The 25,268-nt window shown below is 42.0% G+C and overlaps 1 protein-coding gene across 2 annotated transcripts in view; it reads left to right on the top strand.

The window, feature by feature from the left end:
* Positions 1–21,748, top strand: part of CMYA5 (cardiomyopathy associated 5) — a 49,345-nt gene extending 27,597 nt beyond the window's left edge. Inside the window, exons 7-13 of one of the 2 annotated variants that reach the window (XM_051642163.1) lie at positions 2,531–2,671; positions 3,673–3,819; positions 7,170–7,314; positions 14,687–14,820; positions 15,580–15,679; positions 16,751–16,927; positions 17,841–21,748. In XM_051642163.1, coding sequence (XP_051498123.1) covers positions 2,531–2,671; positions 3,673–3,819; positions 7,170–7,314; positions 14,687–14,820; positions 15,580–15,679; positions 16,751–16,927; positions 17,841–18,123 — 1,127 coding nt within the window. In that variant the 3' untranslated portion in view covers positions 18,124–21,748. Of the gene's footprint in view, positions 1–2,530; positions 2,681–3,672; positions 3,820–7,169; positions 7,315–14,686; positions 14,821–15,579; positions 15,680–16,750; positions 16,928–17,840 lie in introns of both variants that reach the window. The other variant, XM_051642162.1, reaches the window with a different exon arrangement.
* Positions 21,749–25,268: the final 3,520 nt, after the last annotated feature.

Genomic DNA, 25,268 nt, shown 5'->3' with positions numbered 1-25,268 from the left:
CCACTTCAGAAACATCTTTCCTTCAATATGCCCTCCATTTCCACATTTTCCATATCCGCTAATGAAAAGCTCTTTTCCATCAAATTCTTCCTCCTTTCACATCAGCCACCCCATTAAGAAAAGCATTAGCATAAAAAACATTTGCAGCATCCCATTGAGCATACTGGAACTCAGGCTTTACCCAGGCAAGAAGAGTAGGGACAATCTAGAAATTGAAAAGTTATTACTTCCAAAGCCTGCTGTGAGCCCTGCCCTTTTACACCAGAACACAAGGACCTTTACTGATTGTAACAATGTTCTATTAAAGTCACAGGGCAGTGTAAACGCTCCCCTTCTTCAAGTCCACAAAGCCAAGAAAATCTTATTTCTCATGAGACTGGAAAGGGGTAAATATCCATAAAATATTTGGGATTATTATTTTTTCTCCTGGGGTCTGTGGAGATTAGGTAGTATGAAGGGAAAATTTCCTTACACCCCAGCACTTCAATGAAAACTGAACTGATGAGAAAATATCACACTTTCTGTCAAAAAATACGATTCAGTCAAACTTGTGGTATAAGTATCTCATTTCTTTGACAAAAAATAATTTTAAAAGGGATCAGTGCTTTGATAACACACACATGTTCTGTTTCTGAAGAGAATTGTTAAACTTGCTTTGAAACTACTTTAAAAAGTTTTTTTTCATGTTATGCAAGAGGAAATTAGAAATCAAATATTTCTCAGTGTTACCAAACTAAACTTTTATATAGATACTATTTTTTTTTCAGAAATTTCTTTCATTAAACTAGTTTCTTTTCAGATTTGGCATAATAGTAAGTCTTGCAGTTGTGGGGTTTTTATGACCATAAATAGTTTTTCTAGGCAACTTCACAAAAAAAAAAAAAAAAAAAAAAAGAAAGAAAAAAAAAAAAGAAAAAAAAAGGTTTCCCCACTGGCTGGAAGTCTTTTCCTACAAAAGATCAATTTTTAAATTCACCAACTCTAGAAGCAGTCAAAAGACAAAATGCAGATTCTTTTTAGCAATGAGAAGGAGAACTTTTTTCAATGGGAAGCAGATGTAATCCTACTGTACTGGTAGCTCTCCCTATAAATCATGAGGAAACAGCCAGCATCTGCATTTGCCTTGTTCATGCCACAGGGGATCATCATCATTACTGTGAAGATAACTGAAAAAAAAAGCAAAAGCTTTCTGCTGAGATTCTAAGAGAATTCATGCAATATGTAAATGTACCGGGTGAAGAAACAGAATAATGTATTTTCATTCCCTGCAATCACTTTAACAATGAACATCTTTTGGGGCGTTTTGCTTCTTTATTTTCCCTCCCTCTCTTTTAAGCCACAATAGGAAGGGAACAATATCTCATCAGGGATGGATCTGTGCCAATCAAGAGCCAAAATTAAATGAAATTTGGGGAACCTTGGAGGTCTTTCTGGTTGTCCCATGATGTTCAAGTGCTTTGGCAGAGCTTAAGTTCACCTGCACTCCAAGGATCCTTTGTCCACTGGATCTGTGGGGAAAATGACAATGCCAGGCAGGATACAGTAGGAATCCACCTCTGAGCAGGGGCAGACCAAGGCTTCATGGAGCCTCCTGATCCTCAGGCTGGTAGTGCAGGAGCTCTGAGGCTTCCTTTACCTACAGCATATCCCTGTTTCTGTCAGCTGCTGTGGATTTGACTCACTGCATTAATCCCTTCCTGGTGTGGCAGGTCCTTTTCTCTGCTTACCTTTCTGGGATCAGCTACATACATCTCTCTCTGGAGGAAACTTTTGTTCTTCTGCAAGCTCCCTCTCCCCATCAGTGAACTGTCTCTTGTTGTTTGCTACAAAAAAGTCTTTTCAGTTTCCACTTTCATGAGCATCCTCTTCATAAGGTGTCCTCTCATCTGGGGCATGTTCTGCAAGGCAAGCTCAGATAATGGAGAAGATGGTCACCCGAAGGACCCTGTGTTAGCCCCCAGGGTCTTCTGGCCTTTCTGAGGAGGTGGCCTGAATTTTTCAGGAGTATCCTGGGTTTCATCAGCATGTGTGCCTCAAAGTGGAGTGCAGAACTGGAGAGCTCTCTCTCTGCCTGAAGGAAGCAGGTTGCCTGGGGAAAGAAGAGGGATCACTGGCATTTTATGTCAGCTTTCTGTGTTCACATTTGCCACAGCCCTGGGAGCCTCCCTGCCAGAGTTGAGCAGCTGTGCCATGACTCACTTGTGTGATGAGACATCGGGAAGGACCCCAAGAGTTGCACAGGGTGTGAACACATGCTTTGTTTTGGGTTCAGGTGGTTCCAGTACTAGGACTGGATCTTATTTTGTCCAGAATGTAAGGGAAATGGACAGATTCCAATACTAAGCAATTAACTATTATGTTCCTAGTTTAGGAGGACCTGTTGCTCTAAAACTGCACCAGTATTATCTATATTTCATGTACTTGGTGTACTTACTCTCTGAAAATAAGCAACATGGTCATCTCAGGAACCTGTATGTAATTAGGCTGAAAGAACGGAAGCATGAATAACAACAAGAGACTTTCCTCTCAGTCCCACAGACACCGACTGTCATACCTCAGGAACCAAATTCAGCCACCAGCACCTCCATTGCTGTTTACTGGGCAGTGAACGACGGGGATGCCATTGACTGCTTCCAGGTCTACTGCATGGAGGAGCTGCAAGCCAGCAAAGGTGCAGGGGGTGTGTAATGTCTCACCTTCAGGACAGGAGTCCTTTCAGCTCTGGTATGGGGTCAGCAGTGGGGAGGCCAAACTGCAGGGAAAGGCCCAGGATGAGAGGTTGTGAAGGCATCATGTGTAAGACTAAGGTAACAATGGAGGAGAGTGTGAGGTACGTGCCATTGCTTCTCCTCTCCTTTGTCACCCAAAATGCACAATAAGTATAACGGTCTTTAAAGTGCAAGGCAGTTGTTCGCAGAAAAGTAGCAACATCCCTGTTGAGGTGCCCTTTTATGAATTAGCCTGACCTTCAGAGAGGATGTGTCCATGATGCCCCCTGGATACTCATGGGGATTGCTAAGAGAGCTCCCAAAGGAACAGGCTTAATTAGATTTTTAGAGCCCTGCAAATATTTAGGAAATATGTCCTAATAAAAAATTACAGGAAAACTTAATCAGTATTTCCCCAGTATTTCCACTTGTAGACAAAGATTTTTTTCTTTAATTACATTAAAATATTTCAAATGTAAATTAAGAAATTAAGAAAAAAGGATTTACATGCTCATTCTTTAAAAAGCTCACTGATCATAAAGTCCCCTTAAGCAACTGGGCTCTGCACAAATCCATGTGCACCTATGTGTATGTGTGTCCATGCTAAAGGATGCTAAGGGCTCTTTATAACACGCCATTGTGAGGAATTGTTAGGTTATACAGCTGTGACACCAGGGTTGACAACTGCTGATTGTGTCCCAAATTTACAGCCTGGTTCTCAGAAGGACTTGGGCCCATAAACTCCCCCTGTCATCAATGGCATTTGACTGCACTCAGTTCAAGGGCACATCAGAAAGTTTCTGTCAAAGCTGAATTAGAGTAAAATTAGGAGATCTCTGCTAGTAATGCTTTCTGGATTTTTTTAATTTACTGGTTTTCACATGTTTGTTGAGAGATGCAATCACAGGCCCTACCAGTGCAACAGGTGAGTGTGATGTCCTGTGCATGTGTGTGTTCCTCTTAGCTTTGGTGGAAGAGTACCGAGTGACGGTGAAGGAGAGCCACTGCATTTTGGAGGACCTGGAGCCAGATTGCTGCTACAGTGTGTGGGTCATGGCTGTGAATGGCACAGGCTGCAGCTTACCCAGTGAAAAAGCCATTTTTAAAACAGGTATGTACGTATTTTTGCATTTCATTATCGTTTTGGCATTTTAGTATTTTAAGTTTCAGGTCCTTACACCAATTCTAGTCTCTAGTGTTACTGAAACTGAAGAAACTGTTTCATTTCATGGTCATTTCCCTTTTTACTGAGAGACAGCAACATAATCCTCCTGGGAGGAAACTTGAAGGAATTCAGATTTAAAGACACTGCCAGGCCTTGTGACTGGGACACTGAGGCAGCACATAGAGAATTTCTCTTCTATGTGTACTGCAGTGCTTTGGGAAAGCCACATGGTTGCTCCCAACTGCTTCTTCTGTGGAAAACAAGGTGACAACTGTGGTTTAAGCAGGCTTTCCCCTGAAAAGTTCATTATTTAAGCCTGCTTTGCCAATGTGTCTCTCTCAGTGGGACACAAAGCTCAGGTGTGGCTGAGAGGCTCTGCTGCAGTTTAAGTTATATAAATCGAGTTATTAGATGTCTATTGTTTATGAACTTCCTTTGACTAATTTTTGTGAGCTTTAATTTCTTCAATAATTTGTATTGACAAAACTATTGCTTCTTGAATTATGAGCAAGGTGAAGCATCTTGTGTCTGAGGCCCTCTTGCCTGATTATTTTGTTACTGCAGCATAAAAACAATAATTCTATTCTCGCAAAATACAGACAAGGGTATTTAAAAATTTCACCATGTAATCTTTCACTACAACACTGAGGATATTGTTGCAATCACTTGGCAGCAACCACAAGCCCCTCTCTTAATCCACTGGGCTTCAAATTTGTTGATACTTCTCAATATTCAATTTGCTATTCATATTTTAGCAAAGACAATTTTCTAGAGAATTCAAAGTAGAAATTAAGATTTTATGGCTTTAACAATGTAATTGTGAGCATGGTTGTCGCGAACCGGTGACGGCACCATTAGAAGGGGTAAGATGGGCCGTTCTCCACAATGGTGCAGAACTCCTGCAAAGTGATCATAGTTCTAGTTAATATAGTAAATATAGCTAATAAATTATAATTTTAAAAGGGATTCTCACCTTTCTGAAGCTGGTGTTGTTTTTTGTTTGTTTTTTTTTTTTAAAGAACTGTCTTTGTGTTTTGGCATCAAACTCATAATTCATTTTCCCAAAACTGAACCCTCCTGAAGAAGTTAATTTTCTGGAGTCTTTGATGCCTTCCTTTGGCCTGTTTCTTTAAGAAAACACATAAACTAGATCAAATAAGGGTTCATTAAACACTTCACCTCAAGCTGAGGTGAACTCCCTCTGGAGTGCACTGAGCCCCAGATGGACTTGGGACACTGCTGAGCACTGAGTGATGCAAAACATCCCCTTAATATCAGAGATGGAAAGATGAGCACTGGTAATGGAAACATTTTTTTCAGTGTGAGCCTGGCTACTTTGATATAAAACTGGAATAATCTGTTTCTTCAAGTAGCCCAATGAACTCAGAAGCAAGAATTTAGAGAACTTATTTTTAATAGTTCAGATTAGAAGTCAGCAAATACAAGAAATTAATTTGGTGGTACATGAAGTTACAGGAACATACACATTAATAGTGGATCAAAGCTGTGCCTGTCCAGGTGTTTAGAACCCCCACAAGATTTCACTATTGGGAGTGCACTCGTGGAGGTGGCAATGGGACTGGGGAGTTGCAGGGAATGCAGACAGGTGCTGCTGCAGCATTCCCCCAGCACCTCCCACCTCCTGCTGCTGCATCTCCAAACTCACTGCCTGTCCTCCCCTCCCCTGGGAAATATGCTGTTTCCAAGAATTATTTTCAGTAAGAAAATGATGCTAAGGCAACAAATATCCCTCTACCCTGACTCCTCCCTGTGTGTCTCAAACTGATTTCCATGCAAAGGCTCTTTGCAATCCTAAAGACATAGGAGTGCATGCACCTTCTGTTCTTCCAATGTGGTTCTCACCAGGTATCTATCTGACAGACAGAGTAAGAACTAACCCCTTTTACCAGGAACTCAGATACATATTCTAACTGCTGCTAACTTGTTAAAATTCTCAAAAACAAAGTAACAACGTTTCCTGCTATGCTGACTCCATCTACTCTTTAGACAGAAAATTTCAAATAAATTAAAAAAGACTTTTATGTCCTAGGACATGCTGTTTGCACCTACTTCAATGTGGGTATATGTCAGGTATCAGGGGATTTAGCTATTAATTTTTCGTTCTTTAGAAACAGACATACTTAAAACCAGACAATAATCAAATATGTCAGAAGAGAATTACAGGATTATTGCTAAGGGAAGCTCCATAGTTGTATTACAAGATGATAATCTATCCTACAGATTTTCTTCTGCAGAATATCTAGATTAGCTGTTCCTCTATGAAAACATTATGTACATCTTAACATGAACTGCTAACGTCTTGATTTTAACTAAATCAAGAAATCTGTATGTATTGTGGGTGTTCTTCTTTCCTCTTCTACTAATAAAAAATTGTTTTTCTTATAAAATGGAATTAATCTGGAATGATGGTTGCAGGTCTATAGAAGTATCTTGTCAGAAAATGTTCTAATTTCCACTTCTGTCTTAAGCCTTCTATTTGGATCCCAATCTGTTTAAAAACAAAATAATTTCCTATTACATTTTTTAAATTAATAACCCATCTTTTAAGGATTGGTATTAAGACTATTGCCATGAGCTACAACAGCAGGTTATAAGGTTTGTTTATGTTGCTATTCCCTGTAAAGGGAAAGAGCAAGTTAATATAACCAGTCCTTTTTCAGCCTACAATGTTGGGTGTGCAATGTCACACAATAGCTTTTGATTACTTGCATTCAGTGCACTATTTTACATTCAGTTTTCTGCCTTGCAGTTGGGTCTGTAGTTCTTAAACTATGACTCTAAAAAAGAGAAATTGTGGGACCAAATTTTAGCATTGCAAAAATAAACAGGTTTTAATTAAGCAGAAAGTCAGCATCTTCCCATCAGTTCTGCAGCAGCACATGAGTTTCTGGTGCAGTTCATGCAGGGGCTGCCGAGGACAGGATTGAAGTGATGTGGAGAGAGCTGTAGGCAGTACTCTCTTGGTGCTCTGCTCCTTGAGTATTGGCAGAAACAAGGAAAATTTGCTTGAGGAAAGGCATAATCTGCATGGACATTTTAAGAATGTGCAGAAATACACAGTTATTCACAGTGACTTTCCCAGCATGGTTTTGTTTTGTTTTTTTCCCCAAAAGGTAACCTTCTGCCATAGAAACACAAGAAAAATATTATTGCTGGATGGGCAGAACTATGCCCTGGGTTTCTGGAGAGGTGACTGTTCTTTCCCTTTGCAATCATCCCCTGCCAGCTGCTGGCACCCTCACTGCAGTGCAGCTAATGTGTCCCTGTGTCCCCAGCGCCTGCTGTCCCCACCATCAAGGCCGAGGACTGCACAGTGTGTTGGGACACGGCCACCATCCGCTGGCGTCCCAGCTCGGTGTCGGCGGAGTCCTTCACCCTGGAGTACTGCCGGCAGCACCCGCCAGAAGGAGAGGGTCTCAGGTCAGTGCCGCGCCTCCCGGTTGCGTTAGGCAGCTGCTAAGGAGCATCCCCTGCACGGGGAGTTGCCCCCCAGGGGGTTAATTTGCCTTCAGCCTCCCAAGAAAGGAATCCGCTTCTTCGTGCTGGGGAGTTTACAGGACAGATGCTCATCTATGAGATTAGGCCGAGGCATGAAAATACTTCCTTTTTATTCTGTTTAACTGGGCAATCCCTTTCATTTGGGGCGCAAACCCTGGAAATGTTGCACTGTCTGCAATCAACCAGGAGGTGCAGGGCTGTGCTGGCCAGGGAAGCAATCACTGCCGTGGGCAGGGCAGGGGCAGGCAACCGAGCTCCAGGGAAAGAAGCAGGATGGAGGCACTTGGCCTCGTTTGCTCTCTGCTTTGTGGCAAACAAGACAAGACCCATCTTGGGGCATATGATTCTCTAGTGAGGATGATACAGGTGTCCTGGTCATGTTGGCTACCCACCTGCACTCTCTGGATGTGTGGGCAGATCCATCCCAAAGCACATCTGAGTGCTGCACAACCCTGGGGACATGCCACAGAGGTCACAAAGAACCCAAAGAGCAGCTTTGAAATTGGGGGCAGTGTCTGCTTATACCAAGCTCTCTCTGGCTTCCCCTACACTATGTCTGTCCTGTGTCAAGGAGAGAGGGTGGGGATGGAGGTGCCAGTGAGCTGGGAAATCATGCACTGGGTTGAAGTGGAGAGAAAACTATATGGTGTTCTGTATGTCCTTGGGGCTTGGGTTTTGTTGGTTGGTTGGTTTTTAAATCAATGACAGCAATATTCCAGCAAAATACAGTTACAGAGGTCTGAGAAGCTTTGGGAGATGGGGAGTGACTTGCTATATGGAACCCTGTGGAAGAGCCTCAGCCCAGCTGAGATAGTCTGCCCTTACCTCCCAACAGCCTGATCAGGGTCTTCACCCAGGGGCTATTTCACATGGATTTCATGTAGATGTCATAGAGAGAGCAGAGCTCCACCCCTTGCAATCAAAATTAGTTAAGGGGATTAGAGGGTTCACAGGTTCTAGTAGACAAGTAGGTTAGTGAAATCGTGTGCACCTTGCTCCTTACGAAAGAGGCTAAATATTAAAAAAACCAAACCAAACCAAACAACAACACTTCTGCAGGGTTAGAAGACCTTTTTTTTTCCATCCAATACCATTGTGCTGTGTTAACAAAATCAAGGAGAGGTCTTAACCAGCTGTCTGGCCTCTCAGAGGACAGCCATGACCTGCCCTGTTTCATACATATTTCATGAAGCCATCAGGTCCCTACCAACCTGTCAAAGTGGTTGGTCAGGGATATGAAGCTGCTCCCAAAATCTCTGCTGTGTGTTCACCCTCAAGTTTCTTCACTGGTAGCTGGAATTTACTCTTTTTCTCCTGAAAAAAATGAACTATAAAGTATGCTGGGTTTTGTAATCTGTAAGCGAGGTGTTGATAACACCAAGCACTTTACTTGTGTGGTGATAACTGGCAAAAAGCTGCCAAAACAGACCTATTCCCTTTCTCAAGTGAGCTTGTGCAAAATCTAACATGTTTATAATTATACTGAGTCACATTTGACTTATTGGCCTCCCTGTGGGTAGAAGGTAGCCCTGTACTGGGACAAGTGTGAAAAATTCCCACAGGACAAAATACTGAATTATCTCAGAATTTTCTGTATTTCTCAGAAATTTCTGTATTTTTACAGTGTCAAGATCATATTTTACAACTTATTTTCCCTCAAAGCAATGACCCTCTTTCCTTTTCAAAAACAAGCTCCTTGAGATTGACCTAAAAAAAGGGCCCACTGGTAGATGAAGAATGCTGCCTGTATTTCTCCCACCCAGGACACCCAAGAGGCTAGTTAGAACTATGTATGTAGCTGATATCGTGGGAAGAACTGCCTTCTGGAAGTATCTAAGGGAGCTTGAAGTTCTGGTATGTGGTACTTATGTCAGGTAGAATAAAACTGTCATTATGCACACCTAGGAGCATTTATGCCTGGAAATGCTGTAGTTTCTTCTGGTTGCTTTCCTTGAAAGATTGGAGTTTGTCCTTCACAGGTTTCCTGAGCAACAGTCATCCTGGGCATTAGCCAGACATGGAATCCTTAGAGAGGTGGCCTGTGCCTCTCCTACTTCAGCAGCCCCATGGTTGAGTGATTTCCTAGTCCCTGGGTGGGAGTTCAAATGAGTTTCTCAGCAGCCCTGGAAAGTTCATACAACTGTCACTGGGGGAACAGTGGGAAAATAGAATTGGGAGAAGGACATCCCAAGAGAAGTCCTGGAGAAAGCAGTATGGTCCCATCCCACAAGGCTGTTTTTGCACATATAATTCTGGGACTTCATCCAAGGCAAGGGACACTGCTGAGAGAGCAGACAAGGATAAATACCCCCATAGAACAGCTAGAGCCCTTTGTGGAGCCCCTGATCTAGGCTGGCCTTTAGTATGTCAAAGAATCACAGGATGGTTGAGTTTGGTCCATCTGGTCCAAGCCTACTGTTTAAGCAGGGCCACCTAGAGCCAGTTGCCCAGGCAGCTTTTGAATACCTCCAAGAAGGTCCTTGGAGCAGTCCAACTTCCCCAGGGAGAGAATTTTAAGAACATCTGGAAACAAATTCTCATTAAAAGTTGTCATACTAAGTGTAATTTTAAATAACTATAGTTTCCCTTTGGGTTATGTCTCCTGGACAGCTTGCCACCTGAGGGATATAATTTTGTATAAAACCATCTTAAATCTTCTGCAAGAATGAGTCTCTGGCCTGCTGCTGTGGTTCCCAAACTCCTTTCTGTGTTGATTCTGTTTCCAGAATCTGTATGAGTCTTTAAAATTTTTCTTTCAGCTTCCAGAGCTCTGCTATTTTCTCAGTGTTCAGCCTCTTTGTGTTGAGAAGTCAATGTAGCTGTGGGTGGAAGATGGAAAACTGTGAGAAATGCAGTCCAGGGATTAGGTGTGTGGGCTGTTCAGATGGAAACCATGTATCACATCATGAGAAATCTGTAAGACTCAGGGAGACAGAAATTAGTACCATACGCAGTGAGATGGTGAAAGCGGAAGGTGCTGAGTGTCACCGGCTCTGCCCGCGCAAGACCAGCACTGCTGGTGACTGAGATTTTGTGTCTACCCACAGAGCAGGTGTCACCCTGGAAAAAGGAGAGCAAACCTCCCTAATGTTGCATTGCTCACATGACTTTCCTGCAAGCACAGGAAACAAGGTGTGGAAAATGGAGAATCTTCCACCTCTCTGGCTGTGCTGAGCTTGCCATCTGAGATAGCAGCAAGGGCCATTACAGGTGGTGCTTTGGTGATTTAACCCCTAGAGAGCCAGAGCTGGGACAGAGTGAGATGAAAGGAAGTATGCAGCACAGCTGAGAGAAAACTCAGAGCTATTTATTCTTTATTTTTAGTTTTCCACCCATGGTACAATCCTACTCTGTGCTTCTGCAGATACCTTGCAAAGCTTGCATACTTTCAGCTCTAACTCTGCATTGGTGGTAGCAGCACAGGTCTGGAGGTGCTGTTTTGGTGGGGTCTTGGGGGTGGAGATGACAGTTATGGCACTGGGGGCGTTCTGAATCACTGCAAAGTGTATCATTTGCTGGGTTCATGCAGTATTAAAAAATATCCTCTAGATGTTGTTTCCTTGAAATTAATCAGATGAGAGAAACATTTATCAAAGCATAGCATCACATTTCCCTAAAGCCAGGAAAATCACAACTTTACCAAACAACTGCTACTGTAATATTCCATGGCAATTTAAAGGTAAAGAAACATGTAACTCCTTTCTGTTCTGCTTTGAATAACATGTACCTGAAATTTGGAGATTGCATTTTGAGACTTAGAGATTCCTCTTATAAAGAGAAGGTATAAGAGGAGATACTTCAAATATTTAACTTCAAATATTTCTTGAATTTCTATGCACTGAATTTTGTGTCACGATTCCAAGACACTGTGGGAACACTGCTAGTGTTATAACACTTATGCTAAAGGCTAGAATGCTACCTTTGTTGATGTTAACATTATTACATTTCCAATCATCTATGAAGTGGACAGGTGTCTTTAAAGTAGAAAACAGCTGACACAGAAAATGTTGTAGGTGGATTTCTCTTCTTTCCTGAACAAAATAATGTGGTTCATACTTTAGGTGACCTTGAGGAAGATCTAGCTGCAATTGTTTTTACAAGAACTTGGAAATTAATCAGGCTTTTACCCTGACATAGTCAGGGTACATTTTCCCTTCCCTTCTCCTGTGCATGACCTGTACCCTGTAAGGTAAGCAATAATCATAGCTTCTTCTCATCCTTGCTTTTTTATCACTGATTGCAGGGTCAACCCAAAGCATGACAAACAACAGTGATTGCTAGTGAGCCCTCAGTATTCCCTTTCTCCCTTCACTCTATCCTTCAAACAGAAAGAGAGGTGATAGCAACATCTATTTCTTCTTTGCATGAAGCCTCATGTGATCTCAGATCTGGCTCAGATTGTTGAAAATTAAATTCCTTCTTGTTGGCATATTCTGTTTCATTAGTTGGCAGCAGTGGGACTGTTTTTTAAGCCTTAATCATAGCTAAAATCGATGGGCTCATATTCTTAGGCAGCTTAAAGCTGGCTAAAATAGATTACCAAGCAGACAAAGCTTTACAAAAATCTGATCACTGTTTTACTGACAATATCTGCTTAAGGTGCAGGGTTTTCTGTTTCAGTATTACAACTGAAATGAGACATGCTATTGCTCTCAGATTTAAATATGCAACTGAATTCTGATTTGGAGAATTTTGCATTTGGAAGAGGCCCAAGTCTGAGCTTTGATGGCTGACCGTATTCTGCAATTGGCTGGACTCAAACTTTCCTCTGAACACCTGAGATCCAGGGTCCAGAATATGAGTACCCCAGGTCTACTCTTTACACCAGAGTGTACCTGTCCACTTGGATTTAGAAACAATTTTGTCTTTTATTAACTAGCCATAAGTTAAATATTTCATAGTGAAAAAAATCTCTCTTTGGAAGGACACTGACTTACATGGTATTTTCCAGAAGAGAGAATAAAGTGCCATATACAGGGCATAAGTGTGCTTGGGATACATCAATCTAAACAATGCCACGCACAGCTTCTGATGAGTATCTTAGTGTACCCTCCCTTCAAGTCACTTGTGACTGCTGGCTCAAAACTTCTTCCTAGTGGTCTGTGCTCCAGATTTGCAAAATGTAAGAATGGGGCTTTTAAGGAACAGATTGGGCAAGACTTGTCTAGAAAGTGTGAACAAATTTCTTCAAAGCTTAGGTGCCCACTTCTTTTCCCATGCTTCTGCTTTCATCCTTATATTCCTTTTTCTCACCTATTTTATGTTTGCCTCCTTGTTAAGTTCCCATCTTGTATTTTAATTCCATTCATCTTTCTTTTTTCTCTTGTCTCCTATACTCAAAAGTGCCTTTTTCCTCTTTCAAGTCTAAAGATCTCAGGTTGTCATTGGGCAATTCATCAGTTTCCACCATGCCCCTGAACCCTTCAGTAAGAACCGACCAGCCTGTCTTGCTGAAGCACTGTCGTGGTCAGGGGCTTGATTAGTTACGACTGTGAGGCAAGCTGCAGGATTGCTACCTCGTTTCACCAGAATTAGTTTAACACATACCCCAAAGGTAGCAGGGCTCTGCACTGATCTCGCAAGAGCCCCAAACACTCTGAAATCCTTTCAAAGTGGGAAACAAGCAAACAAAAACCGCAGGAGCACCCAGTGCTCTTTCTCAGTGTTTTCAATCACTTTTATTGGCAGCTGTCAGTAAAAAAAAACAACCAAAACCCAAACTTGCTACAAACTAATAAGGAAGACACATCAGTCTTTCCCCAGGATGCCATCCTCCTACGTGCAAAGCTCTGTGTTGTGTTTGCAGGAATTTGGTGTGTACAGGGCTGTGGGATTTTACTTTCATGTGATAAATGTGGCAGAGGCAGTGAAAAATCCTAATGGATGAGCACTGATTATTCTTCAGATTATACTGCTCTCTGGTGGGACATATGCGGAAAAACAGTTACTACAAACGGACAGCAATTGTTTGCTCGGACTGCTGATTTGCCTGCCTTACCTCCTCTGGGGCCACAGTCATTAGTGCTGGAAAAGGTAATTTGTTTAATCTAGTTCCTCAGAGAGACATTACCGGCAGGAGGGAGACCACCCTGGGCTGCAGTCTCAAACCCGGGGTGGAAGGGCAAGGTCCTTGCGTGCCCTCCAAAAGCACATCTCCTGTTTGTGACTTGGCTGGAGAGCAGAGCAGGACTCCTACCTCCAGCCCTTTCTGACACCACGGAGGTTATTGTCTTTCAATGCAGAGAACAGAGAGGTTATCTTGAAAAACCTGCATTACACTTGAAAATTTAAATACCTTAAAAATCCCTAGAACCATTTCTGAGATAAAATTATCAAATTTATACAGATAAACAGTCTTTACCTGCAGGCATACAATGTGGTGGGTATATACTGTGTGACTCTGCCATTATCATAAAAGGCAAAAATGAGGAAAATCAGGATTCAGTGTATGAGAATTTGTTAAACCAATCTTTCATACTCTTGACAACATATAGAATTAAATTGGCATCTTTCTAGCCATCCAAAGTACTTTCACTGACACTTCAAAGTGCCTGTGAAGCAGATTGAGTGGGTGCTGACTCTCACTTCCCTGCGTGTGTCAAGGCAGCAGCAGTAGAAGATGTGAGGGCTGGAGCTTTTGAGGCACCACAAAGGGGAGACATAGTCAAAGCAGGGCACTGTACAACGGTAGTTTCCCTGCTGCTGCCTCTTGCAAAACCAGCCTGTTAGAGTGCACGGCACTGTTAGGGAGACAGAGCCAAGACTCAGCTGATGAACAATTTGTGAGCAAGGGGTTTGTGACAGGAGGTGCGTGGCTTCTGTGCAGCCTCAGATAAGGGTATCCATTCTTTTGGATCAGTACAAACATCAGCAATGCATTCATTGTCATGCAACTGAATTAATCTTCAGAAGCTTGTTCAGCTTGTCATGCAGCCTTTTTACAGGAGGCGGATGAGAATTTGATTATGTGCTGCTTGTATTTTATGTGGTGACTTATGCTGCAAAAATGAACATGAAGTGAGCATTACACCCAAGGTTTGTGCTAAATTAAAAGATGGTACCAGGGACAAAGGCCTGCAAATTTGCCAAATGAAGTAAGGAGAATTCCTCAAATAAATTTCTGAACCTCCTACAGTTGTTTGCTTGAAGTGTTCACCTTTCTGATTCTCTTTGGTACCTGTTCTTTCAGCAGTCAACAATACTGTTAGGTGACTTAGCTATTTGCATAAATTATTCTATCCTGGTTTGGTTATCTGCATACATTTTAATGTATAAAAATCTTTAAAATTTTCAGATCTTTTGCTGTTATAAAGAAACCTGAACTGAAAGTATCCCTGGAGCCCAATGTGAACTATTTTTTCTACTTGAGGGCTGTCAACCCCTTTGGGACAAGTGAGCAAAGTGAAGCAGCTCTCATTTCAACTAAAGGTAAATCACAATTGGGATGGAGGGGCAAAGCATCCAAATACGCTGTTTTTATCTGGGAATCATAATGGAACTTTCTGATACGGCAGTAACCATGTTATTAAGATGAAAGGTACTGTATTTTATCTGATTAAAATTAGCGCAGTCAGGGACTTCTCTCTAAGTGGGTAGATTTATGTCAATGTAGAACTGAAGAGACCTCAGAAGCAAAACCAGTTCTGTCAGAGATGTGAAATTATTAAATATTCTCAGGGACTTCAGTTTGCTTGAGTTTGGCAGTGCATATTCTGGTAAAAGGTGCCATAATCTTTAAAAAATACCTCACAATTAAAACCATATGGACTTGAGGCTTCAGGGTTGAGGAACCATGCAAAGCAGCTTGGAAAACATAATGGATGATTGAAACTTCAAGGTTACCAGATAAATAGTGTTAAATCATGTGTGTTTCTCCCAAACCAGCCTCAACTTTCAAATTTGCTATTTTGAAAAAGCAATTGATTGAAAATTATTCAACCTTCTTGAATACTGAAGATCTCCTTATCACCCAGCTACATTTCTGAATTATGGACTGTGACCCCAGCTGGGTGCAGCTTGGGAGAGTCCTTGCATTTGCACCCACTTTTCTGCCCCTCCTACCTGCCAGCTGACACAGCTTTATCCAGCTAAGATGGCAGTAATTTTTCCTTAACATTGTTTGATTCATCTCATGTTAACCTCACCAGCCTCTCAGAACTGGTATTTCTCTGTTGTGAATTGTACCAGGGACTCGATTTCACCTGCTGAGTGACACAGCCCACCCTGCTTTGCAGATCTCCTCCAATGCAACAAAGATCTGTCTTCCAGAGAAAGCCAGATTCACTGGGTGAGTAGCAGCATGATGAACATGACCACACTGCAAGGTTCAGGATGGGTTCCTCACTCTCTTAATTTTTTGCCTATAGAGAGCTTTCACATGGCACTAGCTGATTTTGTAGAAGAACTAAATCATTTCAGTTAGGTAGCCCCTGGATGTTGTGGATTGACCCCCCTGCAGTTCAAGCAGTGCCGGGTCTCAGTGAAGCCAGTAGGAGCATTGATGTAGGTGCTGAGAGGAGTTGCACTGAGGAGCCTCCTGAAAGTTACAGGCAATGGTACCTCTTGGGACTGCTGGGTTTGCCTCAGTCCACAGTCACGGCTTAATCCTTCAGAGCACTTCAGTCACAAAGCAGCTTGTTGCTGCCCCAAGAAGGCCGGATTTGTGGGATTGCTTTAGAAAATATTGTAGGTAAAAGTAATCCATCCCTTCACCTTGCTCGTCTACTGAGGGCATTGTTGGTAACATATTCTAAAGCATCTGTGGCTTTGGAGAAATAGGTAGTGCTCCTGGGGTACATTAGAATGGTTGTACCAGGTTAGCTGTGTTCATCACAAAGCCACCCATCACATGGGGTTTTTTTAACACACTGACATGGGTCCTATCACAAGCACAGGTCCACTTCTCTAAGTTTTGCCACACTGTTATGGCTTCTTAAAAGGTAATGAGGTATTACTGATTTAAACACTTTTATTTTTTTTTACTGTTACAGCTGAATGCACACAAAATGTTTGTCACTGTGTATGCTTAAATCAACCATGCTCTCTAGTTAGTAAAAGTCTGCTAAGTATGAGGTCTTTTTTTGCCTCCAAATTCACCTTTTTCACCCTTTTTTACCTTCATGTAATTGTGTCTAATTTTGCATAGTTTTTAGTCCTCAAGATGAATTCCTCTCAGTGCAAAAGTGAAATTATTCTCTGCGACAGCATTCAAATATTTGATAAAACCTTGCACTTAGAAGAACAGAATGCAATCCATTAGTAACTTTAAGTGCAGCTGCATGACACGACTGTAAGAAATATCACAATGTGCTTGATTTACCACCACACTCACTTTACTGTACACTTCTTCCACAAACAGGTTTCCTTCAGTCCTGGGTGAACTGCTGCCTGCTCGAGGGTGTCATTACTGGGAAATTGTTGTCTCTGCCTGCAAAAGCTACAGGATTGGGATTTCCTATGAGACAACATCACGGAGCAGTGTTATGGGGCTGACTGATACCTCCTGGTGCATGTGGTGCTGCCCTACACAAACAAGGTAAAGCTGAGTCAGTCTGGGAAGTTACTTGTCCCTCAGGTAAGTACAGCTGGCCAGCTTCAAGAATCATGAGAGCAGAAAGGATCTGTCTGCTTTCTTTCTGCAAATTTGAGTAATAAGGAAAGGACAACTACAAAGGAACTTTAGACCTCCCCTTAACTGAAAACTCTTATAAAGCATATTAAAAATAAAATAATTCTCAAATGAATCTGCCCTTCACCCAGCCAATGAATGAAACTTTAAAAACTCCTTTGCCACTGTTTTGTCACTCCAGGTGCATGTCCTGAACTGCTTCACAAAATCCCAGGAAGCGTATTTATTTCCCTAAGAGCAGTTTTTTTAGGTTAAGCCTTCATAGAGAATGCCTACTCCTTCCTTGTCCTCCACAGCAACCTGCCACTGTGGCAGGACTGGCAAGCAACTGGCCAGTGCTGCATGTTTGGAAGTCTGTAAGACATAACTCTGTTACTCCAGTGTAAAGATGCTGTTGGTCTAAACAAGTGTGCTTTTTTAGTGTAAAATTATATAGATGCATAAACATAACTACCTAAATAGAACATCTGAGATACAAAGGGTTTTGCCAAAGCAGAACTCATGCTTAAATCCCCACAAAGACATGTAGTAAGAAAGATATAGCTGAATGTATTATATCATATGATACGATATGATAAAAGCAAGGTTGCTTTTATGCTGAGACCCTAAAGATGCCAAGCAAAAGGGCTCATCAGAGTGCCAGGCAGGGCTCTCCAGCCATGCCACACTTGCTTGGCTTGTGTACTGAGCACGATGCAGTTGCCATGTGTCACACTGCTGCACGCAGCTACCTGTTCGTAGGTGGCAATAGAGCAGTAGGTTATTTCTGGTAAACTGCCATGAGGAGTCTCACTCTGTTCTGGCTTCCTTTTTCCTTTAGCTTTCTTTACAGATTCCTTCACACCGGTGTGATGAGCGATGTCCATGTGACAGAACACCCGGCCAGGATCGGCATCCTGTTGGATTACAGCGGTGGCAGACTGTTGTTCTTCAATGCAGAGAGAGGACTGTTGCTGTTCGCCATCAGGCACAGATTCACTGAGGCTGCTCACCCAGCCTTTGCCCTGGAGAAGTCTGGAGTGCTTACCCTGCGCACAGGCATGGAGCTGCCGGAGTTCGTGAGGCACAGCTACTCCCCTGCCTCCCGCTCCCAGGGAAACTGACAATTACACAGTCAGGGGACTGGGAGTGGAAAGGGAGTGCCAGGGAGGGATGTCTAGGCATCACCGATGAATGCCACACACACAGCTCTCTCCCACATCATCAGTAACTGTAGTTCATGCTCAGCCACATGATCACTCAGAGCCTGGAGAGGTAGAGTGTGCATCTAGTGATATACACAGCAGTACTTTTGAAGGGGAAAAGAGTTTTGTTAGATATGAACATCAAAAGGTGGGGGGAAATGTACTTTCCCTGTGAAAATACTGACAGTGATAGCTGTCTTTTTGAAGGTGATGATGAGCCTTTGCATAAAATAAGTACATCTCTCACTGCAAGATATGAAAGCCATCATTTCATCATTTGCCAGGACAATCAGAGCCCAAATCCAAGATTATATGTTTGAAAAATGTGCAAAAATTTCAACAACTGAGCCATTCTGCAGGTTGATATATCTTATGTTATTGTTTTCCAACTCCTTTCTTTAAGTGTGCAAATTAAGAAAACTTGGACACTTAGAAATCTGCATGATTCCAAAATGAATGAGTCCCATACTAGTCTCTGTATCAATTATGTGAAGTCTGAGTTTGCAACATGCTCCTACCCTGCTCACAGCAGATCACCACACCTGACTGTGTCAATAAATATCTACCTGTAAATAGGTACTCATGAAACATGTGTGAGAGTAGTGGTAAAAGTCTTTCCTGTTTTTCATCCTCAGTTTGTTGGCGGGGTGGTTGCAATGGTGAAGATGGCCATCTGGGACCTTAGAGATTAGTCAAATTGCAAGCAGCCTTCCTGTGGATCACCCCTTTTCTATCACTGCTTTTTACCTTCGCACTTACTGATTTGATGCTCCTAATTTCAAGCTTGTGGGCATTTTCCTGCATCTGCCCAGCTCTCTCCTGTTATCTACACTAGCACCAGCACCACACCAGCAAGGCACAGTGCCCCAGGACCATCAACACAAGCGTGATAAAAATGGCTGGTGCCCACAGAGGAGTAAGATGCTGATTTTCCCCTTTGGGCTTTTTCAGACTGTTTTTCCAAGCACTTCACACATCGGTGGTATGGCTGTCTTTTTGCCTGCCCCAGGGGCTGAAAGCATGAGTGTCACTGGTGGCAAACTCCAGTGAATGCTGAGGGGAAATCCATCTTAAGGCAGGCAGGCAGGCAGTGCTTTTCATGCTGTGCCTGCTCTGGAGATTTCTGCCACAGGGGACTACGCTGCCAGACTCATTTTTGAGCTGAGCTGAAGAGCTGTACTCCCTGAAGTAAAGCAGATTTCAGGAGGCTAATAGTGAGGGTTTGCTTCTAAAGAGAGGACTTAAATGAGTTTCAGGGAGGCTTCTGCTATTTATGCTCAAAAGAGGTGACTGCTGCTGCTGTTTTATTTATGATATAACACCCCTAAGGCATGTGCTTGCTACTTCAGCCTGCTGTATGCTTGGTGTCCCAGAGGAGCCATGTTCCACAGTCAGAGCAGCCTTGGGTGGGATAGTTGCAGCGAGATAAACAAGACCCTGTGGCCATTCATTTTAAGTCAGAGTTCTTTTTGGCATTTCAATTAAAAAGTGCTAGTTCTGAGTCTCTGATGGGGAGAGAGGGGAATGAAAAAGCAAGGTAGTGCCCAGCTGGCTAAAGTGGGTGTTTCATAGAGGTGTGCAGGATACTGAGAAAAAGACATCCACAATTAGTTTGGAAAGAAAGACAGAAAGGACATGAGGGCAACATTATCATGGAGTCTCAAGAGGAGGTAGCAGAAGGCAGGCTGGAAACACAGTGCAGATGGTGATAAACTAAGAGGTTGGTGGTTGTGGCGAGGCATACTCCTCAGGCTCCTGCAGCCAGTGAGCTCACCAGAGGTTTGGCTGCCTCCAGTGCTTTGAACTAAACCTGAAAAATCCCAGCTTTGGGGCAATTTTACATGTGTTTTCCTTGCCTGGTCTCTGCTGCCCCAAGTGCAGGACTGCTTCGTGGACACCAACGTGATGTATTGCCAAGGAGACAGACAGCGAGCAGGAGAGTAAAATGACAACAAAGTATTTGGGTGGCTTTTTGAATTAAGCCAAGAAACAATTTCCTTGACAAAGGTAACTGTGTATTAGTAAATAGCGGCTTAACGCAAAAAATTTAGATCTACTGCCCCATGATGTTACTCAGGTAGCAATTGAGTTTGGCAAAAATTTTTTATTGGAGGTACCTCATTCCTAGGGATATTAGATTCTATTTGAAAAACTGACTGTTTCTTGATAATTTTTGTACAATGTTCAGTTTTTAGACTGGGTAGTATCAAAAGGTGTATTTACTGTTGATGTGAAAGCTGGATAAAATATTTGACATTAAAATGGCACTCAAGAGCCTAAACAGTATGGATTTGAATGTCTAAGTCTGGTCTGCATTAAGTTAGACCAGATTAAGAGATACTTAGAGAGAACATCTTGTTCAGAGAGATGGAAGAAAGTACACACTAACAAAAAACAATATGCAAGAATTAGGATTCATTATAGGGAGAAAATTCTTAGTGGTGAGGAAAGTAGCTCCTGAAAGCCACAGTTAAGCTGCTGGGACTTCTGATACATGGTGCAAACTCTCCTACGCTTAGAAAGCCTAGTGTTACATCTGCTGTCATCTTTTATTTGCCTGATGGGCACTGAGTGGCACCAAGTTCAGGAATTCACTTTTCAGAAGGTAACTGTCCACAGACTCTTGAACATACAGTATGGTCCACATGACTTTGCATTCAGATGAACTGAGGTTTTGAGGACTGTTGCATCATTTTTTTTCTGTCCACCACAGTTTATAACTACACATACTAGAAGAGAAAGACAAACTTGTTGAGCTTAGCATTTAGAAATATCTTAAAAACAGTGTGACTTATTTTTAGCAAATAAGGTTAATTAGCTTGGCTGATAGTAACTAAGACCTTGTGCAAATGCTGACATGGTTGCGTGGTACATGTACACAGTCTGGTCATCGTTCCATGCTTAGGATTACATAGAAACACGTTTTAGGAGTTTACACAAAGAACTGTAAAAGAGTTCACCAGTAATTTGGGGATAATTTTAATTCCAAAAGTACAAAAGCTTATGCCTAACACTGTAAATATTGTTAATAAATATTTGGACTGATCTGAACTGCATTGCATTAAAAGGAACAACTTATTTTCACTTCAGCGTGTTTTATATTAGGCTCTTAAACCCTTGTGCACTGAGATGAGAAGATAGGCCTGGATGAGAAGAGAAACAGTAATTTCAAAATAGTGCTGAACTGGATTATTGCTGGTATTAGTAGTATTGAACCACACGCTTGGCTTAGTTCTTTCTGCTCCAGCTTGAGTTTAGTGCTTCCATGCAATGTCAGGTGCAGAAACTTGGCAGTGTGTCTGCAAGCTGCAGCTCATGCATGCAGGCACAACTTTTCTCTTGCCATAGCTCTTTTTAGAAAGGGGAAAATGTCACGGAAATGTAACTGATTGTACGGCAAATGGTCTAGAAATGACTTATTTTAGAAATAGGTCCACTAAAAACTTCTTCCTCCCCACTTCTATTGTGGAACTTAATTTCAATTTGTCACTAAGCCTGTTGTGAAACATAAACCCAGTACCAATAAACTGTTGCTAAATCCATAGTACTGTGATACTATCTGTATGTCAAATATAATTTCTGATATTAGCACTGCAGGGTTTTGAATAGGTGTGTAACGATCGATTTAACATTAATAATATTACATTTTAAACTTTTGAAATCATCCTCATTTCAAGATAATAAATAGAGTCTCTGCTGTGTTTAGGTTCAAACTGGATTTGAAAAATCACAGTCTGTGGTAGAGTCATTATTAAATCACTGTCATTTTGTGGATGGATTTACTAGCTATTAAGATGCTTAGTATGCTCAGACAGTCACACAACCAGCAAGTGAGAGCATCTCTTCTACTTCCAGTCACATGCTGTGGAAGGGAGATTGAACTAGAAAAGTACCCTAATTTCTCTTGTTGAATTTTTCCAATTTTGCTCAAGCAGGCAAGAAGCCAGTGTGGCTTTTAATGCTGGGGCTGGCAAGAGGAGAGGAGGAGGAGGAGGCTTTATCTGAGCATCTCTGTGTATAGCCCAGCCTTCGGAGGTTGTGAAAGTCTACCTCACATCACTTGATAAACCTGGCTTAGAAGGCATGGTGCATCTGTAGTCCCACAACTCTCATTTTCATATTCTCTGTGAAGAGAACTAAATAATGAAGTAAAATTCATAGATGTTCTTTTACCTAATGGTGTATTTGTGTTTGCAGATACGTATCAGTCTGCTTCCTGCTATCTTTAAAAAAAAACACAATACAAAACCCAACCCAAACAAACAGAAAACCACAACCCAACAAAAAAAACCAAACCAAACCAAAATATATATACTTGTAGCTTGAAGCACAGCCTTCAGAAAAAAGTCACAAAGACAAACCTGAACCTTTGTAACAGGGGAGGGATTTTTACATGCTACTCCCACACAACCATTCCTGTTGTGTCCCACACTGACCACCAGTATAATTCTGTTTATTTATGACAGGATTATGTGCAAGATGTGCAACTAGCAGTGTAAATTATTATGAAATTACTGCTAGAGCTTAGGAAGTAATCTGTATTGGTATCTACTGTACCAAGCGAGAGCTTTCCTTTCCAAGCAAAGATTGTGTGTTCAGAGAGGTGAAGAGTTTTATGTGATTTAGTTGCTGCAGAACTACACAGGAACATACACTAGCCCAGCCAGCCCATGTACAGAAAGAGCACTGATATCTAGAATATAAAAGCAGATTTTGAAAGTCAAACTAGGGCACTTCTTGCTAGTTAAAAAAAAACAAACAACAACCAATCAACAAACAAAACAAAACAAAACAACAAAACAAACAAACAAAAAAAAAAACACAAAAAAACCCCTACAACAACAACCAAAACCAAAACCAACCAAACAAAAAAAACACTATCATGTCACTGAGCCTAAGGTAAAAATTGCTTTTTTTTTTTTTTTTTGCTTGGAGCCATATGATTCCATTACCTGCTTCTCCAGCAGGAATTTATGCTGTTCTGTGATTGGAATGCAGCAAGACTCAGCTTTGCTGCATGGCACTGCAGTTACTGTTGTACACATTCAGTAAGCTGACTGGAGCCTGAGTAGGTTGCTCTTGCATGAGCAAGGGTGATCACATTTAAGCTATTCAACACCAATAAATCAGACAGTTCCTTGAAGTGTGGGTTTCCTGGGAGACCTGCATACCCGTGCTGGAAAAAAGTCCTCAGCTTTTCTTCAAGTCATTCTTCTGCGGTTGCTGGACCCTGAAAATGCCTACGGAAGGAGCATGGCAGTTAGAGTGTATCTGAAAGGTACTTCTGCTTCAAGAAATGTTCATGCTGGAAAGGCTTACTTTGGACCTTAATCACGGCTGAGGTACATCATTTGCTTAAGAAGAAAAAGGTAAGGTAGGCAGGTCACATTCAATTTACTGGAGAGAAAAAAAAAAAAAAAAAGATGTTTTTACTCCAGTCCACTGCAAGGAAGCATTTGGAAACATTTGTAGTTTTGCTACTGAAGGCTTGCTTTCCATCTGCTTTCCAATGTAATCCTCAAAAGTAAAAATAAATTAAAAAAAAAAAAGCAGGATCTCTACTAACTGCAAAACAAGGTACAAGAAATCCCAAGCAGTTATAGTGAGCTCTATCTTTGCCATCACTTTTAGACTGCTGTTTTTCGAACAAGGCTAGAAATAATTTAAGATCATCACATTAGTGAAACTCTCCCCTTAACTAATACAGCTTTAATCCTGAGTTAAACAGCCTGGCTTTAATTTTCCAAGATTAAAATAGTTATTGGCCTTTTACAGCTAAGTGTGTTTTAAGGTGGTACAGCTACTCTACTCAGTCTTGAAACTGCAAGGCAGCTCTACTATCTGCAGTGCAGTGGCTGTGAAGAGCATTAAAGATTATGAAGTAATGGGTTAAATGAAAAGGTGTTGTAGCCCTCAAGAGGGTGCTTGTAGTACAGGGAAGTAAAAGCTTAGGGATGTTACAGTCGTAACCCAAGGAAAGATGTGAATGCTGACTTTTACTGCATAGAGAAAAGAGCAAATAGACAAGAGAGAGATGCTGGATGTTGGGACCACGGACTAGTATTTAACAGACATGTAACAGCTCGTCTAACTCCTCTTTTTACAGTACAGTTGATTAGACTGTACATGAACCTAATGTATCACATGCATTCATGTTGAGAAAGCCAATGTTCTGTCAGACTCATGGCACTGAAATGAATCCAGAGCAACAGTTCCCACACTACAGCTTGATGTAGTCCAATTCCTTGGACACCCCCTGCAGCTGAGAGCTGTGGAAGGGCTGTCCTCAATTCAGCACCTGCTTCAGCTGAGGCTTCCAGGCTGGCTTGGAGACAAAGGAGAATAAAACTACAGAAGTGAAGCTAACAGTGAGAAGAAAGACAAGCTGCCAGCAGGGCCAGCTGCTCCAGGACTGCCACCAAGGGTTCTGCCCAAAGGACTGCCATGCTGGAGTGCAGTTGCAACTCCTTAGCCCTGCAGATGTGCAGCAGTGTGAGCTGTTGAATTACCTCTCTCAGCCTATAGCTTCTACACTTAGGGGAACAAAAAACCAGGAATGACAGAATAGCAAGTTTCAAATCAGGTGGCAGAAAGAGTACTGGCTGTGCTGGCAAGTGGTCTCTGCAACGGAACAACTCCTGAACACAAGTGAAAATGGAACCAAGTGTGATGTGCGCTTTACTTACAGCAATTTCACAGCTTGAGTCCCTTGCTAAAATTGTGGAAAAGTGCAACTATTGTTCTGCAAGTCTCGCACAGTCCAGCTTTGAGAAATAGGCTTCTTTTTTTATTATTATTTTCTTTAATTAACAACTGCTTCATTAGCAAATTACTGGCTTGCTGTGAGCAACCAGCACTCTGTAACCCCCTCTGAGCTTCCCCATGCTCTCCAAGGTGGAGAAGGTGCTTGTTCCCTGAATCCAGGACAGGTCTGGGGGGGCACAAGAGCATGCAGAGTTTCATCCCTCCCAAACAATGCCTGTTTGGCTAGCAAGACTGCTTAGCTCACCAGTGTGGTAAACTATGCTAACAGTCAGCTAGTAGCTTGCTCAGTCCTACCTGCC

Source organism: Apus apus, chromosome Z (assembly GCF_020740795.1).
Source record: "Apus apus isolate bApuApu2 chromosome Z, bApuApu2.pri.cur, whole genome shotgun sequence".
Lineage (NCBI taxonomy): Eukaryota > Metazoa > Chordata > Aves > Apodiformes > Apodidae > Apus > Apus apus.
Note: the sequence above shows the minus strand (reverse complement) of the source record. Positions and strands in the feature narration are given on the sequence as shown.